The sequence below is a fragment of the Eschrichtius robustus genome, chromosome 15 (assembly GCF_028021215.1).
Source record: "Eschrichtius robustus isolate mEscRob2 chromosome 15, mEscRob2.pri, whole genome shotgun sequence".
Lineage (NCBI taxonomy): Eukaryota > Metazoa > Chordata > Mammalia > Artiodactyla > Eschrichtiidae > Eschrichtius > Eschrichtius robustus.
In genome coordinates, this window is record NC_090838.1 from 82,745,588 (window position 1) to 82,761,396 (window position 15,809).

At 45.5% G+C, this 15,809-nt stretch overlaps 1 protein-coding gene across 1 annotated transcript; it reads left to right on the forward strand.

Moving 5' to 3' along the window:
• Window positions 1-11,955: 11,955 nt before the first annotated feature.
• Window positions 11,956-15,267, forward strand: SPMIP9 (sperm microtubule inner protein 9). Its single transcript, XM_068565160.1, is given in 3 exon segments — window positions 11,956-11,982; window positions 12,698-12,790; window positions 14,845-15,267. Coding segments are annotated over 3 exon segments (543 nt in total).
• Window positions 15,268-15,809: the final 542 nt, after the last annotated feature.

The following is a 15,809-nucleotide window of genomic DNA, read 5'->3' on the forward strand; positions in this document are numbered from 1 at the left end:
CTGAAGAGGATCGCGGATGTGGAATGTTTGTCATAAATAAATAGTAATAAATAAATAAATAAAATTGGATTTTGTTGAGCCATTGCAATAGGTGACCGTGGTGAGGGAGCTTGAGCGTAAGAGAGCGGCTGTAGTGATGGGCCATGGGGGTGAGGCCGGGAGGGGAGAGACAGAAACAGGAGGAGGCTGAAAATGACATGGGTGAAGACTGCCATGGAACTGATGGAAAGTGCAGTGTTTTTCAAAGGAGGAGAAAGCCTGAAGGCATTGAGTTCATGGTTGGGGTGCAGTATTGGTGTTTAGGGTTTCGAAGGGGTGCGAGAAGACAGAGGGAACCTTGAAGCTGACGTGGAGGAGAGGAGAACGTCACTGAAGTAGAGGAGCTGGTGCAACGCTGAGGCTGGGCTGTGGGATGGACCTTGCAGGGACCTAGAATCGTGCCTGACTTGGATGGAGAGGGATAGAGAGGAAAACCTGTGCTCAAGTCTGATGGAAGTCAGGAGCTGGGCAGGTGTCTCAGGCACATTGGGGCTTTGAGAGGTAGAGCCAGGTGCTACTGACCTCCATGAGCAGGGGCCGTCTACACGGGCAGTTGAGGGATGCTTCAGACACGCAGTTCTGGAGCTGGGAGAAGGCCTTCCCTGCCGGGGACTTTCTGGTACGTGAAGCCTGGAAGAATGAAAAGTCATCACTGAGGGCTTGGAGCCTGTGTTTATGATATGTTACAAGTAAATATAAATAGAGAGGAAATCTCGGAACTAAGGGCAATTTTTTTCAAGTTTAAAAATTTTTTTGGATAAATTCTTATATATATATCTATACATCTGAGCTGTTTAATAAATATTTGCTAACTAAGTATCAGTAAATGGCATGTATCTACACACTATGCCTTGAAATTTTCTTATTTCTCTTCCCGATGTTGTTTTTGGAGTTGTCTTCTGTCTGATATTGCCAGAAGAAAGCTTCATTTATTTCTAATTATTCTCTACACCAGAGTAATGGAGACATAAGTTTACTTGACTTTGCAAAAATGCTTCACGCAAAGATATAATCAGTCATCATGGGATCCTGAAAGACTTGCCTATGGGCAAAATATCACCAAGGTCTTCCTCAGTTGTCCCCAAGCTTCAGGGCACAAAGGAATCTTCTTCAGTGCTTGTGTAACATGCTGGCTCCCATGCCTGACTCCAGCTTCCCCCATCAAATTCTGATTTGGAGGTAGGGAATGGGGTCTTGAGACTCTGTATTCTTAACAATTACTTGTGAAGGTCCAAGGACCACACTTTAAGATCCACCAACTCATCTTGAAAGCGTCTGTGATCAAAAAAGTCAGTCTTTCCCCCACCCTCTCGCTGCCAGGTTTGCGTTATGAAGTATGAGGGGGCTGACCTCAAGGTGACTGACCGATCTGTCAACACGATTCCTTGAGAAGATTCTCCTCTCGGCACCTCATTCCAATGTGATGGCACAAAGGCAGATCCTCTCACAGATTACACCGCCAGTGCCAGGTCAGGCAGGGAGGGGATGGGAGTGTGACTTACTGATCACCTTGCCCTTTCAACATCTAATGGCCCGACCCACCACTGACCCCAGACCCATGGCCCAAAAAGCATTTGAAGGAATTTAGGAAAGTTGACAGAGGTACAAGGAGACAAAATAAGCACTGCTAATTTGTTGCCTAACAGAAGTAACTGTTAGGCAAAGGAAGATCTTTTAGGGATAATAGTCTTCTAATTCTTTGGGGGCATAGAATCTTCACCATTTCTATCTTCATCGTCATCATCAACCATCACAATAATCAACAGTTACTGAGCACTCGTAAGATACGTCTTAGATTTATTATGGGAAAGAGACCCTGAGAGGTATAATTTTCCATCGCATTTCCAGGCCTTTGGGCAAAAGGATTTTATCGAGCCATCTCTAAGGGTATCAAATTTATTCCTTAGTATCTTCACAGAAATGATATCTCCTTCTCATGGACATGAACGTCCTTCCATTTCAATTCATCTGAAGGTCTGTCATATTTCCTTTAAAGACGTACTAGTATTTCAATGCGGATTTATCCATATTTATTTAATCAGTCCCTGCCAATGTAGATTTCATTTGTTGCAGGTTTTTGCCATTTCAAGCAATTCCATAATGAACCAAGCCATGCCTACCTTGGCACATCTGAGTGATCATTGATGTGAGATCAACATCTAGAAGTGTAATTGCTAGGTCAAAGGTTATGGCCATTTAAATAACTTTTGGTAGGTACCTCTAATAGCCTTCGAAAAAGTTATGGCAGTTTATACTCATGACAATAGTGTATGAAGAAGTGCCTGTTTCCTCATGCCACTACTGGAGATTATACTTAAAACTTTTTTTGGCACTCTGATAGGTAGAAAACTTCATGTTTATTTGCATTCCTTTGATTTGCAGTGATGTGTTTATTAGTCATTTGTGTATTTGTATTCTGAGAAATGCCTAATCCTGTGTTAAACATAAGACAATTTTTTAAAAATGTTACACAGGTTGATTTTTATAATATTTAATTCTTAGAATAGTAAGCTTCATTACTGGGGAAAATGTATGATATGAGGGCACTGAATACCTCATTTTTCACCTATATCCCATAATTTGAGTCTTCTTTTAATAGAATAGAAGCCAATAATCTGGATGAATTTTTTTAAATGATTTGAGCACTGCTGAAATAACAATAAATTAAACAAATTAAGAATTGCTGTCTGAGCACTTTTTGCTAGTCACCATGCTAGACATTGCTGCATGTTCTAGTATTGACTCTTCCTAACAATTCTTTGATGTTGATATGAACATTTCACCCTCACTTTAACGGAGAATTCTTTCCCTTTTCTACCGAGGAGATTAGGGAAACACAAAGACGATTATAGTGATTCTTTCTGAGAATCCCAACCATGGTACAGCCTGACCAAGATCCCGCTTCTGACTGGGAGAGGCAGTCTGGGAAACAGCTTGGATACTGAAACACTGGGATTTCCAATGACTTGTCAGTGACTTCCATCCAAAGACCATCAGGAACCCGCTTGGGATTGGACAAATTGGGTTTGTGTCCAGTTGCAAAGAGGGAGAAGACACACAAGGGGGAGCTGTCAGAATGGGGTGTCAGGAAGTATTGATCATAGAATTTGGGCTTGTGTTAGGTGATTTGAGGGAGGGTCCAAGGAAGCGGGGCTTTGCTCCAGATTGGACGCTGTCAGGAAGCAGGTGTAACCCTGTGATTGGGTATCTTGATAATTCTTGTCTATCAGGCAGGAGGATTAAGTTGAGACTAAAAAACAGGAGTCACTCATTAGCCAGGATGGAGGTGTTTGGTCATTTTTGTGTCTTGGCCAATGTTCTTGCTTTGTCTGTGTTCAAACATAATTACAGAGTGCTCTTGTTTGTGTCTTGATCCATTGTGGTCACAGGGGTCTTGTCCAATGTGTGTGCTGTGTGAAACTATTCACGTTTAACAGGAGGACACCGCAGCCCAGCCGTGGGTGCCAGCCTCCAGACCAGGGGCTGCTTTTCACTTTCTCTGGCAATTTCAGGACATTGAAAAGAAGACCATCTCCTGAACTGCAGCATATAGGTCTGCCCTCTTTAGAACCCCATTCTCTTTCTCTCCAGGTGTGGAGAGGCCATACGGCCCTGTAATGGAGAACGTGGACTCTGGCCCCAGGCAGCTGGGGCTGGAATCCTGCCTCTGCCACTTATTAGCCACGTGAGACCCTAAGCAAGTCACTTAACCTTTCTGTGCCTCATTTTCCTCATTTACGGAATGGGGGCGGGGAATAAAAAGGATCTGTGTTGTAGGGTTACGGTGACGCTGTCAGGACGGCAAGGAGCACAGAGGATGTGCTCTGTTATTACCAGCATCCCCAACTGTCCAGCCAATTCTCAAGTGCCTGGCTGACTGTAGAGCCTCCAGCTGTCGTCATTTCTAGTGCTGCGTCCCATTCCCTGTCTGTGCTGCACGCTCGTCCGCGCTGGTCTCCTTAAGAAGTCCCTTCCATCGTGTTGCTGTTGAGTGGCGTGTTCCACACTCACTCTCATTCATTGAGTACATCCCTGTTTGTACTATGTGTCAGGCATCGTGCTGAGCAGCATTTTACTCCTTTCTCCTGCCAGCCAGGCATTTTCAACCCCCATCTGACCACTTGAGAATATAAGGAACTTACCCAAGGACACAAGGTTCGTAAGTGGTAGAGCTGGGTTCAAATGCAAAATCATCTGGCCCTTAAACTCTTTGCACTTGGCCTCCCGTCTGAAAGTCCACACTCTTTAGCATTGTAGGCCTTCAGCGTCCTGCCCCAGCCTGCTCTTCCAGCTTGACCTTGCAAAATCCCCCAAACAACCAAAGAGCGTTGTGGAGGATCCAGCATCCACAGGTCTAGTCTGGAAGGCTCAGAGAACATCGAGAGGCAAAAGACAGTTCAAACCTTTTGAGGAAGTAAAAAATGCATAGCTAATGGAAATGGTATCAATTAAGTGACAGATGTCTGCTGGAATGTCATAAACGTTCAGAGAAAAGGGATGTGGGCAAGCACGGGCGGGCAGGAAGTGGTTCCCACCAGAGGCCAGAGAGTGGCTGAACCTTCAGAGAAGGGCCAGATTTGGGCAAAAGGAGGCTTTTCTTTTAAGACTTGGTTCCATGGTCACATCTCTGCCATGTCTTCAGGCCCCGCTCGGTACCAGATGGTCCTGCCTCTGAACCCCTACATGTGCTGGTTCATTCTTCCTCTTTCCTCCCCTCACCAGGTTATAAAGTGCTAGACAGCAGGAACCTTGCGCTTGTCATCTTTTATCATCACTCCAACGACACGCCCTTCCTACTACTATACACACAACACACACACACACACACACACACACAGCGTCTAATACATGCCTCGCTCACCTAAGGCAGTCATGTATGAAGCCAAAGGTCCTGCATTCTTATCCCAGTTTAACAATTTCCCTGGTTCTTTTGGCATCTTTACTCATGTACTGTGCACATCTACCACTGAGTAGCAATCCCAGGCTGGCTGATTGGCCGTCTGCCCTTGTACAAGTCCCTGGAAGCCTCTGGGCCTCAGCTCTCTCCTCTACAAAGAGCTGGAGGTGGCGGGGGGCGGGGGGGAGGGTGGTGTAGCCCAGCCGGGATTTCCTTCCAGAGGAGCATGAGAATCCTAAGAATTACCCATGAAGCTTGCTAAAAGGTAGATTCCCAGGTTGGCTCCCTCTCCCAGAGATTCTGACACAGAAGGTGGCAGCAGAAATCTGGGTTATAATGAGCATCCCAGGGGACTCTGAAGCAGCCGGTCACGGCACTGCCCTTGGAGACCCTGTTTTGAGGGCTGGTGAAGGCATCCATGCGGGGACAGACCTCTCTGATGCACAAACACGACTTAATTTTCAGAGCCGTCCACTTGAAAGCTAATGACCCGGTTGTGAGCCCACAGGGAAAATCTAGAAGAGCCAGGCGGTGGGAGCTTCCAGCGTCCCCACCCCCTCCTGAGGATGCTTCCGATTCCGATGAACTCCGCGGATCTGCTTTTGTTTGTTTGTTCTTTGCGCGAAGGGGTTTCTATTTCTGCTGAGGGCCTTCCCGGCTCAGATACCCCGTTTGGGAAAAGCAGCGTTTGCTAAGCCCTCCAAGGCTCCCGGCTCCCGGAGGGGGATCAATATCCCCACCGCTCTAGAAGGAGGCCTTTGTAGTGTCGACTTGCTGTTTGTGCTTCAGGCTCTGAGGGAAGGTTTGCTCCTAATTAAAGGCGTAAATGCTTTAATCCCCGGCCTGAGGGCTTCCCAGAGCGCATTAGCCGAATTAGGAAGGAAATGGATTGTAATCCCTTTAATATCAGCCTGGAGGAACTCGAGGGCTTCTGGTTTGGGAGAAGAATTTCCTCCTGTGATTTAACAATATTAACATGCAGAATTTGCATAGACAGAAACTTGGGGCCCAGCTTTCCCTTCAGGGAAAGCCAAGAGGAGTTTCAGATGAATGAAGGTTGCAATAATTAAGCTCCTACAACATACCAGAGCATTGTGCATGTCTTTCTCCTTTAGTTTCCCATCCAATCTGTGAATATGTATTTTATCAATAAGGAAATAAAGATGATTTGCAGCAACATGGATGGACCTAGAGATTATCATACTAAGTGAAGTAAGTCCGACAGAGAAAGACGAATATCATATGATATCACTTATACGTGGAATCGAAAAAAAGAAAAGATACAAATGAACTTTACAAAACAGAAATAGACTCACGGACACAGAAAACAATTCATGGTTACCCAAGGGAAAGGGGGGGGTGGGATAAATTGGGAATTTGGGATTAACAGATACACACTGCTAAATATATATTAAAAAAACAACAAGGACCTACTGTATAGCACAGGGAACTATATTCAATATCTTGTAATAACCTAAAATGGAAATGAATCTGAAAAAGGATATATGTGTGTGTGTGTATAACTGAATCACTTTGCTGTACACCTGAAACATTGTAAATCAACTATACTTCAAAAAAAAAAAAAAGAAAGAAAGAAAGAAAGGGAAATAAAGATGTAGAGGTGAATATCCTCACGGAGGAAGGAGGGGAGGATTTTTTGAGAGCCTTTGGTGTGCCCTGTGCTTTGTATACACTATTTATTGAATCATGTCCAGATAATCTATTTGTGTGTGCTTTTTAAATAATGTTTACTTCACCCTAACCATGCTTTTAGAAATACACTCATATTGGTTTCTCTTATGGAATTTAGTTTATCTTCGCCCACACAATTTGAACCCAGCACTTGTATGTGATTTAGGCTTAAAAAAAAAAAAAGGATTTGTTTTCTGGTTTCTTAAGTGTTGAAAAGATGCCACCTCATGTGCTGCTGAGGTGGCAGGAACCACAGGAAACTTACCTATGCTTTGTACTTCAGAAAAATAATGTGTATCGCACTGTAAAAACTTAAAAATTGGTACAATGTGACATTTTGTGACGGTTCAGTGCAAGCTTTACAAAGTCTAGTTGGAGGAAGTCTGAAGCACAACATAGCATTTCAATTCTCAATGAAGAAACGGGGACCCCGAGGCTTTGGGAGTGAATTTGCCCACGTTGGCTGCTGCGGAACAGTGACCGTGGGTGGCCCAGCTGAGGGCCCGGCTGGGCTCTACACGTTGTTCCGTTAATGCTGCCGCATTAACTCTGAAGCCAAGAGATTCTGCAGAAACCTGACCACAGCGAACATGGAAAACATAGGGGACCCAAAAGAAGACTGAGTGCATGGACCCTGTCTGCTTTCCACTCTTCTGGCCTAATTTCCCCTCCTGCTGCCCTTGACACTTGTTTAGGGAGGCAGCGGGATGCTCTTTAGGGCAGTGTCACCTCCCAGGGCTGTGCGGTCCCTAAATACGATAAATCGTCTCTATAAGCTTCAGATACCACCTATATCACCAGCAATTTCAGAGTGTGTGTCACACGTCCAGAGCTTTCTCCCCTGAGCTATACATCGTTGTAGCCTCTTGGATGCCACACAGGCTGCACAACTGCAATACGATGGTCCTACTCACCAAATCGACTCCTCCTCCAGCCTTTCCCATCTCATCAAAGGACCATCAACCCCCAAAGACTCATTCCAAAACTCTGGGACTCATCTTTGATACGTCTCAAAGGTATCAAAGATACCTCTGTATCTTTGTATACAATACCTCTGTATTGCCTGTCACTTCCCAATAATGGTTAAATCCTAAAGAGTTTATTTCCAAAATGCCTCTTTTTTTTTTTAAATTGGAGTATAGTTGATTTACAATGTTGTGTTCGTTTTAGGTGTACAAAGTGCCTCTTGAATCTACCCACTCTTCTCAGGACCTACCACCATCTCCTCCAACCTGTCCCAGCCACCATCATCATCCAGTGGTCTACGAACTCATCTCCACGTGTCCCCTCTTCCCCTCCCCGCGGGCCAGGGTCCACCAGAGATCTTTTTGACATGCCCATCCCATTGCATCATCTGTCCGCTCGATCTCCCCAGTACCTCCCATGAGTCTCAGGATTAAAGCAACTGCCCTCCTGTACCCCAGCAGCCGAAGCCCCACCATCCTCTCCAGCCTGGACCTGCACTTGTACGACCTCACTCTGCTGTAGCAGGACAGCCTCCTTCCCCCACAAGACCAGTCTCCCTTCAACCTTACGGTGGTGACACAGGCCTGAGAATTCTCCTTCTTCTTTAGGAACCCTTAGGATGTCACTACTTAAGGCAAGTCCTCCCTAACCAGCCCCCAAGACTGGATTAGGTCCCTGCATCCCGTATTTCTCCTTCACAATTGTAATTAAAGACCCACTTGATTACTGATATACTTGTCTATCATTATGCTGTAACTTCATAAAGGCAGAGACTGTTCTGTTTTATTTACTGTTCTGTTTTATTTCACTACTATAATCACAGGACCTTGCACAGTGTCTGGCATAGAGCAGAAACTCAGAAAATATGGGTGAATATTAGTATGAAGAACACCAACTATATCCGTTTGACTGCCTACATTCATTTCAGGCAGATATTACCTCCCTGAATTACAGATGATCCAACTGGCTTCTATTGAACTTACATGATTTACCCAAGGACATGAGGATAGAAAGTATCAGGACTTGAAGTCAGGACTCCAAAATCTACTTGGTAATATTCTCCTGAAAAATATATATCCCTGATGCACACAAATCACTTGTTATAATCTAGCTATCCATCTCTACAGCCATCCTATTCTTTACCCTGTTCTTTGCCAGTTTTATTAAATTCACAAGCATGTCTCAAATCCCTACACTTAAGTGACAGGACACTGAGGGATAAAAGGTAAGACCCAGTTCTTTGCCTCAAGGATCCCACAGTTTGTTAGAATAACTACTTTACCTCTCCAACCTTGAATTTGTTGGGACTACTTCAGCTGTAAGGAATATATAGACTCACATAAACTGCAAAACCTAGATGTAGACCAGCTTCAGGCATGGTTGTATCCAGGGGCTCGGTGCCCTCATGATGCAGTCACTCTCTGTCTCCATCTCTTGGATCTTCCTTGCTCTGCTGATTTTATTCTCAGCGAGGCTCTCTCCACATGGTGGCAAAGATGACCTCAGGCAGCTCCAGGTTCCCATGCCCGCTATCTCAGAAAGAGAGAGCCTCTTTCCCAAGAGCTGGGGATGACGCTCACGAGCCCACCTTGGGTCGTGAGCCTCTCCCTGAATCAATTATGGTGGCCTAGAGGATGGAATATTCTGGGGACAACATGCCCATTTAGAGCTGGGGTAGGATCAGACCACACAAACTACATGATTCCTAAAGGGGAGAGAAACAGCTTTCTAAAGGGAAATTGGCATGAAAGAAGGGAAAGTCAGAGATGCACAACTGGCTCCCTCTCTTGGCTTCGTGCCCTCACCCACTACTTTGTTTGGCTCTTCTTGTTCCATGTTGTTCTTATCTTACAGGCTTTGCCCTCCTGACCCCTGTGCTGGGAAGCCCTTTCCTCCAGATCTTTGCATGGCTGGTTCTTTCTACACTTAGATCTCTGATCTAGTGTCTCCCTCCTTCCTAGACCCCCCCTATCTGAAGTGCTTCAGTCATTCTCCCACACTCATCTTGCTTCTTTGCTGGATCTAATAGAGGCCGAAATGCTTATTACTTTGTTTACTCTGTGTTTTGTTGGCACCAGAATGTAAGCCCTGTGCAAGCAGGAATTTCCATCTATTTTGTTTACCGTTGAAACTGCAAGGTTCAGAACAGTGCCCAACACAAAACAAGTGCTCAATAGATATTGGTTGGGTAAATGAAAGGAGTCTATGGTGGCATCTAGCGAGAAACTAAGGAAAGCTTTGTGGAAGAGGTGGCCCTTAGAGAGAGTGGAATTTGTGTGTGTGTGTGTGTGGTAAATGTATTAACATTTATGCAAATGGTAGATATATATAAATTTATCATTTTAACCATTTAGTAGCATTAAGTACAGTGTTGTGCAATCATCACCACTATCCGTTTCCAGAACTCTTTCCTCTTCCCAAACTGAAACTTGATACCCATTCCTCCCAGCCCCCTGGCAACCACCATCCTACTTTCCGTGTCTATGAATTTGATGACCCAGGTATTGTATATAAGTGGAATCATACAATATTTGTCCTTTATGGTCTAGCTTATTTCACTTAACTTAATGTTTTCAAGGTTCATCCATGTTGTAACATGTGCCAGAATTTCTTTCCTTTTGAAGGCCGAATAATATTCCACTGTATGTATATATCACAATTTCCTTATCCACTCATCCACTGATGGACAATTGGGTTGTTGCCATCCTTTGGCTATTGTGAATAATGCTGCTAGAAACATGGGTGTACAAATATCTGTTTGAATCCCTGCTTTCAATTCTTTTGGGTATATACCCAGAAGTGGCATTGCAGGATCCTATGGCAAATCTATGCTTAATTTTTGGAGGAACCGTCACTCTTTTCTACAGCAGCTGCACCGTTTTACATTCCCACCAGCCATGCACAACCATTCTAGTTTCTCCACAGCCTTGTCTACACCTGTTAGTTTCTGTTTTGAATTACAGCCATCCAAGTGAGTGTGAGGGAGGGTGGAATTTTGACAGACAGAGGAGGGATAAGCCAGCCTTTCAGGCAACAGACGCTTGGAGGGGCTATGGTATGAGGTGGATTCAGTCACACACAGTCTGATGTCATAACCCCCGTGGGGTTCTGTTTACCCCCTTCTCCTGGAAATAGACCGATTCGGTAGAGCATTGGAAAGCCCTGCCTCCCGGTACCTTCCGAGGCTGCCAGGCTTCATGTTGGCTCAGGTGTGCTGGGACACCAGCAGCTTCCTGTGAGAGAGGGTGGGGCACGGACACGCAGAAGGTTGGCCAGTCACCCCATCACAGTGCCCAAGGACTGCGACCAAAATAGCCTGCATTATGTAGGTCGGGGTTCACCTCACGGACAGCTGTGGCTATGGGACACAGCAACAGGACTCTCCAGGTGGCGGGGGCACTCGGAGATGGAAGGGCTGAAGCATCATGGTCCTCTTGGCAGGAGGAAGGGTAGGTGCTGTTTGCACTGAAGCTGGTCCCCAACCCGGGACAGGAGCTGTCTATGCACGAAAAGGAAGGGATACAGGGGCCATCTGAGGTCTGGCAACCACCCTGTTGGTCCACAGCCCCTAAAGGGAGTGGGGTTTAGGGCAGGGTTGCATGGGAATGAAATGGAGCACCGATCCAGAACCTAGAGAGCCACAAGACGGGGTGGGCTCAGAGAGATCCCCCAAGCCCGGGCAGGAAGGCCTCCCCGCTAAGACTTCAGGGTTGGGGGGGCCAGGGGCAGAGTTGGACCCACACGCTGCTATTGTTAACTGAGAATGCAGAGCCTCACAGTTTTCTTCACCCTGGATCCCCTCGATCTCCACTAGGAACATGGTATGTGCTTCTGCTTTAGGGCGACTCTAAGTCCCAGGGCTGAACCTTGCTTCCTCAGGGCTGTTCAGAGCCCTGGCTCCCGGGGACCTGTGTGCTGCAGTCAGCTCACCCCGGCTCTGGGAACCCATTCCGTGCACATCTTCACAACTCGGCGTCAACGACATTATACTGATAGCTCGAAGTGGGCCAGGGTGTGAGCAGTTTAGCAGAAGTTGGCAAAAGGCTATAAACTGGGGTTTATTTGCCCCCCGAAAGGTGATTGTGAAGCATTTACCAGCACACCATTTGCCCTGCTATCAGATCCACCTCTGCTCGAGTGGTAAATCTGATGTTCTCCATAGCTGTAATTCCTTCTGAGTCCTGCTCCAGCCCCTTTGTCCCAGGACCCCTGTCTACCAGCCCATTTGTCCCTGCTGCCACCACCAACCCCTGGTGATTCAGTAATGTGCTTGGTTGACGCAGCTTTAGGGACAGTGGCTGTTTTCTCTGCTGGTGGCAGAAGCGGGGCTAACCAACTTGTCTGTGTCTAGGTCACCTGCTATGGCAGGTGCGGTGTACCCTGGACAGGCGAGTGTTGTGACCATCTCAAGGTTGGGCAGCTTTGGCAAACAGCCCCAGGGAGGGCCAGGATCCTTGGGACTCCCTCTGGCCATCATCCTGGAATACGGTGGGGTTTTTTTGTTTTTTGTTTTTTTCAAACAAGCAGAAGAAAGCTAAGGGTTTACAGTTTTCTGGGGCTTCATTTATTTACTCAGTGTGCATTTATTAGGCACCCTCGGTGTGTCAGGCAGTGTGCTAGGCTTTGAGGCTGCAGAGATGCCTAAGATTATGTCCTAATCTAGTGTCCTTCATTAAGTTAATGATAACCACTGTAGTGAGGGTTGTAAAATGTGCTGTAGAAGCAGAGGAGGAAGAGTTTAATTGTTGGGAGGTGGAGAATAAAAGGGTGGGAGAAATGTTTGGGAGGAGGGATTTAATATGGGTTTTAGAGGATGCGTAAGAGTTTGCCAGCGGGTGAAGAAGATGGCTCGCGTTACCAGCAGGAGGTGAGAGCATGTGCCAGGCACCTGGGAGGAGTCGAAAGTAGTGAGGCTGGAGTAATGGGCGTGGAGGTGGGCCAAGGCGGATGAAATGGTAAAGGTGAGTAGAAACCAGATCAGGTCCTTGTTGTCTGTAGGCCCCCAAATTAGCCCTTGTCCTACAATGAGAAGCCATTGAAAGCCTTTAAGTGGAAGAATGACAGGATGGGCTCCCTTGTTTTGCGCTCTCCCTTACCCTTTAGGCGCCTGTGGATTTAGACATACAGCAGAGCTCCTACATGGTCGACTACAAGCTCTACGGGAAACACAAATATGCCAGCGTCACACTGGAAGAGGTAAGAAGTCACTCAGTCCTGTCTTCCGTTGAATTGCCCACTGAAATCATCCTTTTTTCCATTTTTATTATGAGTCTGGACATTGGGGGCCCTTATTGAGAACAATATCCAAAGCCAGGAGATCTAAATAGGTCTTTTATGTGTATGTGTGTGCACATTTAAAAAATATATATCAAGTATAAGTCATGCATACAAAAGAGAGTAAATAATAAACATTTACAGTTTAAATGACATCGATAAACGCCAGTGTCTCTATTATCAGCCAGCTTAAAATACAACACATTAGAGCCCCGTCTGCCCCTCCCTGTTCATACCCCTCCCCCACTTCCACTTCTGAGATTTGGGTTAAACACTCCCGTGTGTGTGTGTGTGTGTGTGTGTGTGTGTGTGTGTGTGTTTAAAATGGTTTTACCCTGTATGTATGTATCTCTTTAAATAAATTATTTAGGGTTTCCTTTTTTGAACTTTATTACACATTGGATCATCTTATTTGTCCTCTTCTGTGACTTTTATTGTTTTGCTGAACATTATGGCACGTTGTTATTCGTTTTCTGCTGTATATTATTGTATTGCGTGAAGATGCCGCGACACATTTTTCCCCTCTCCTGTCGGTGGACATTGGGGTTATTTACTTTTTTTTGTTAGTTCCGCCACCCCCAAATGCTGCAGTGGAGATGAGGCACAGCCTTCCATGCAGGAGTTCACCCATCCTGGGAGTAGAATTGCTCTTCGTAGGTGACATTACTATTTTCCAAAGTGGGTGCATCACAGTTCTCACCAGCACAGTCCTGTAGCTCTCCAATCTTGCCAGTCCTTGGTACTGTCAGACCTTTGCATTTTTGCTGACATGGTGGGTTTGAAATAATATTTTCTTGTGGTCATAATTTTCATTTCACTGATAATTAATGAGGTTCAGCATCTTTTCATTTGTTCATGGATAGTAATTATTCTGTTTGTCTTTTGCCCATTTTTCGATTGGGTTGCTTGTCTTTTTCTTATTAATTCGTAAGAGTTCTTTAAATATTCTGGACAGTTTTCATTTGTCAGTTATATAAGTGGCAAAATTCCAGTCTGTGGCTTGTCTTTTCACTTTCTTTCACTGAATAGAAATTCTTATTTTAATATAGCCAGATGTATCAGTCCTTTCCTGTATCATTTGCTCTTTTTAACTCTTTTTTTTTTAATTTTTTAAATTTTTGGCTGCATTGGGTCTTCGCTGGTGTGCACGGGCTTTCTCTAGTTTCAGCGAGTGGGGGCTCCTCTTCATTGTGGTGTGCGTGCTTCTCATTTCGGTGGCTTCTCTTGTTGGGGAGCAGGGGCTCTAGGCACGTGGGCTTCAGTAGTTGTGGCTCACAGCCTCTAGAGCGCAGGCTCAGTAGTTGTGGTGCACGGGCTTAGTTGCTCAGCAGCATGTGGGATCTTCCTGGACCAGGGATCGAACCTGTGTCCCCTGCATTGGCAGGCAGATTCCTAACCACTGTGACACCAGGGAAGTCCCTTAAGACTTGTTTAAGAGATCTTTTCCTATCTTGAGGTAGCCCCACTAAAATTAATAAGATCTATACAAACAAAAGTGGAACAGTTCCTGAGATACATTATTTAGGTGAAGCAAAGTGCAGAGTCGAATTAGATAACATGTATCACTGGTGTACAAACTGAAGGGGTGTGGATATACATAAACATGTTTATATGTACATAAAATATTTCTAGAAAGATACAAAACACACTGACGACAGTGGTAGCCTCTGGAGATGGGAACAGAGAGAGGAGGAGGGTAGGAAATAGACTTACTTTTCACTATAAACCCTTTTGTACTATTTCAGTATATCTCTCTGTTGTACATATTACCATTCAAAAACTATTAAGTTTCTGAAAAAAATTGGGTTGGCCAAAAAGTTCGTTTGGATTTTTCTGTAACGTCCTACAGAAAAGCATGAATGAACTTTTTGGCCAACCCAATTTAAACAAGTGTGCTCTGTCTTGGATACTTCTAAGGAAGACACTCCATTGTCACCTCTCTCAGCCCTCCCTTCATGTATGATTTGTGTCCACAGCAAGCAAAGCTGGATACACAACTCCGGAACAAAGAGTTTTACAGGCCTACCCCCAGCCCCAATCCCAAGCTAGAAGACGGATACCCTGCCTTCAAATGACCCCACATGACCGCCGAAGACCTGGGGCAACCCGGCTTCTTCCCACCACAGGACCATGTGGCTCCAGCGGAGGATGAATGCAGGTTTGTCAACATCTGTCCTTCCGTGTACCCAGCTTCCCACACCCTGTACCTGGCCCATGGCGATGCCAACCAGATTCACCAGAGGGCCGACTTCCCCTGCCTTTTGGAGCCCGAGCGCCAGCCTGCTGCAGAGGTGAGCAAAGGCTACTTTCTACTGCTTGGCTGTGCCTGTCCTTATCACTGTACAGTCAAGGTCCCCATCTTGAACTGATGGGGACCCTTGAGGCCATTTTACCAGTAGGTAGGCTGAGAACATCTTCCAAGGGCACTGTGGAAATTCCTCCCTCTCACAAGGAAATCCCTGCTCCACCCTTGGAGTACAGATTGGAGAACTAAAAATAAAACTCTGAAAAGATGTTGCAGCAGCACTGGGACTGTGCTTGTCCGACCTTACTCCCTGGCCTGCCCCAGGGTTCAGCATCCCCACCATAGGAGGAGAAAGGGAGGGAGGGAAGAAGGAAAACTGGTACGTATGAAGGGCCAGAATATGTGTGATGTTTCATTTTAAGAGCCCTGCTCTAAGGAGTCTTACTGTTTTAGTCATTTACTTACAAAATGGGAAAAATCATGTTTCGCATAGTCATCTGAATGTTAGGTGTGCTTGTAAAAGTTGAAATGCTATTGGATAACTTTTCACCTCAATACTCTTAATTTATTCACCACTCTCACCCTTGTCACAATCAATGGTAACCATTTAGAGGGCATCATTTCATATTTTTCTTCTTGCTCAGTGGACCTTGGTGAACACACAATGTATGAGTCAGTTAAGAAACAGGCTAAGCT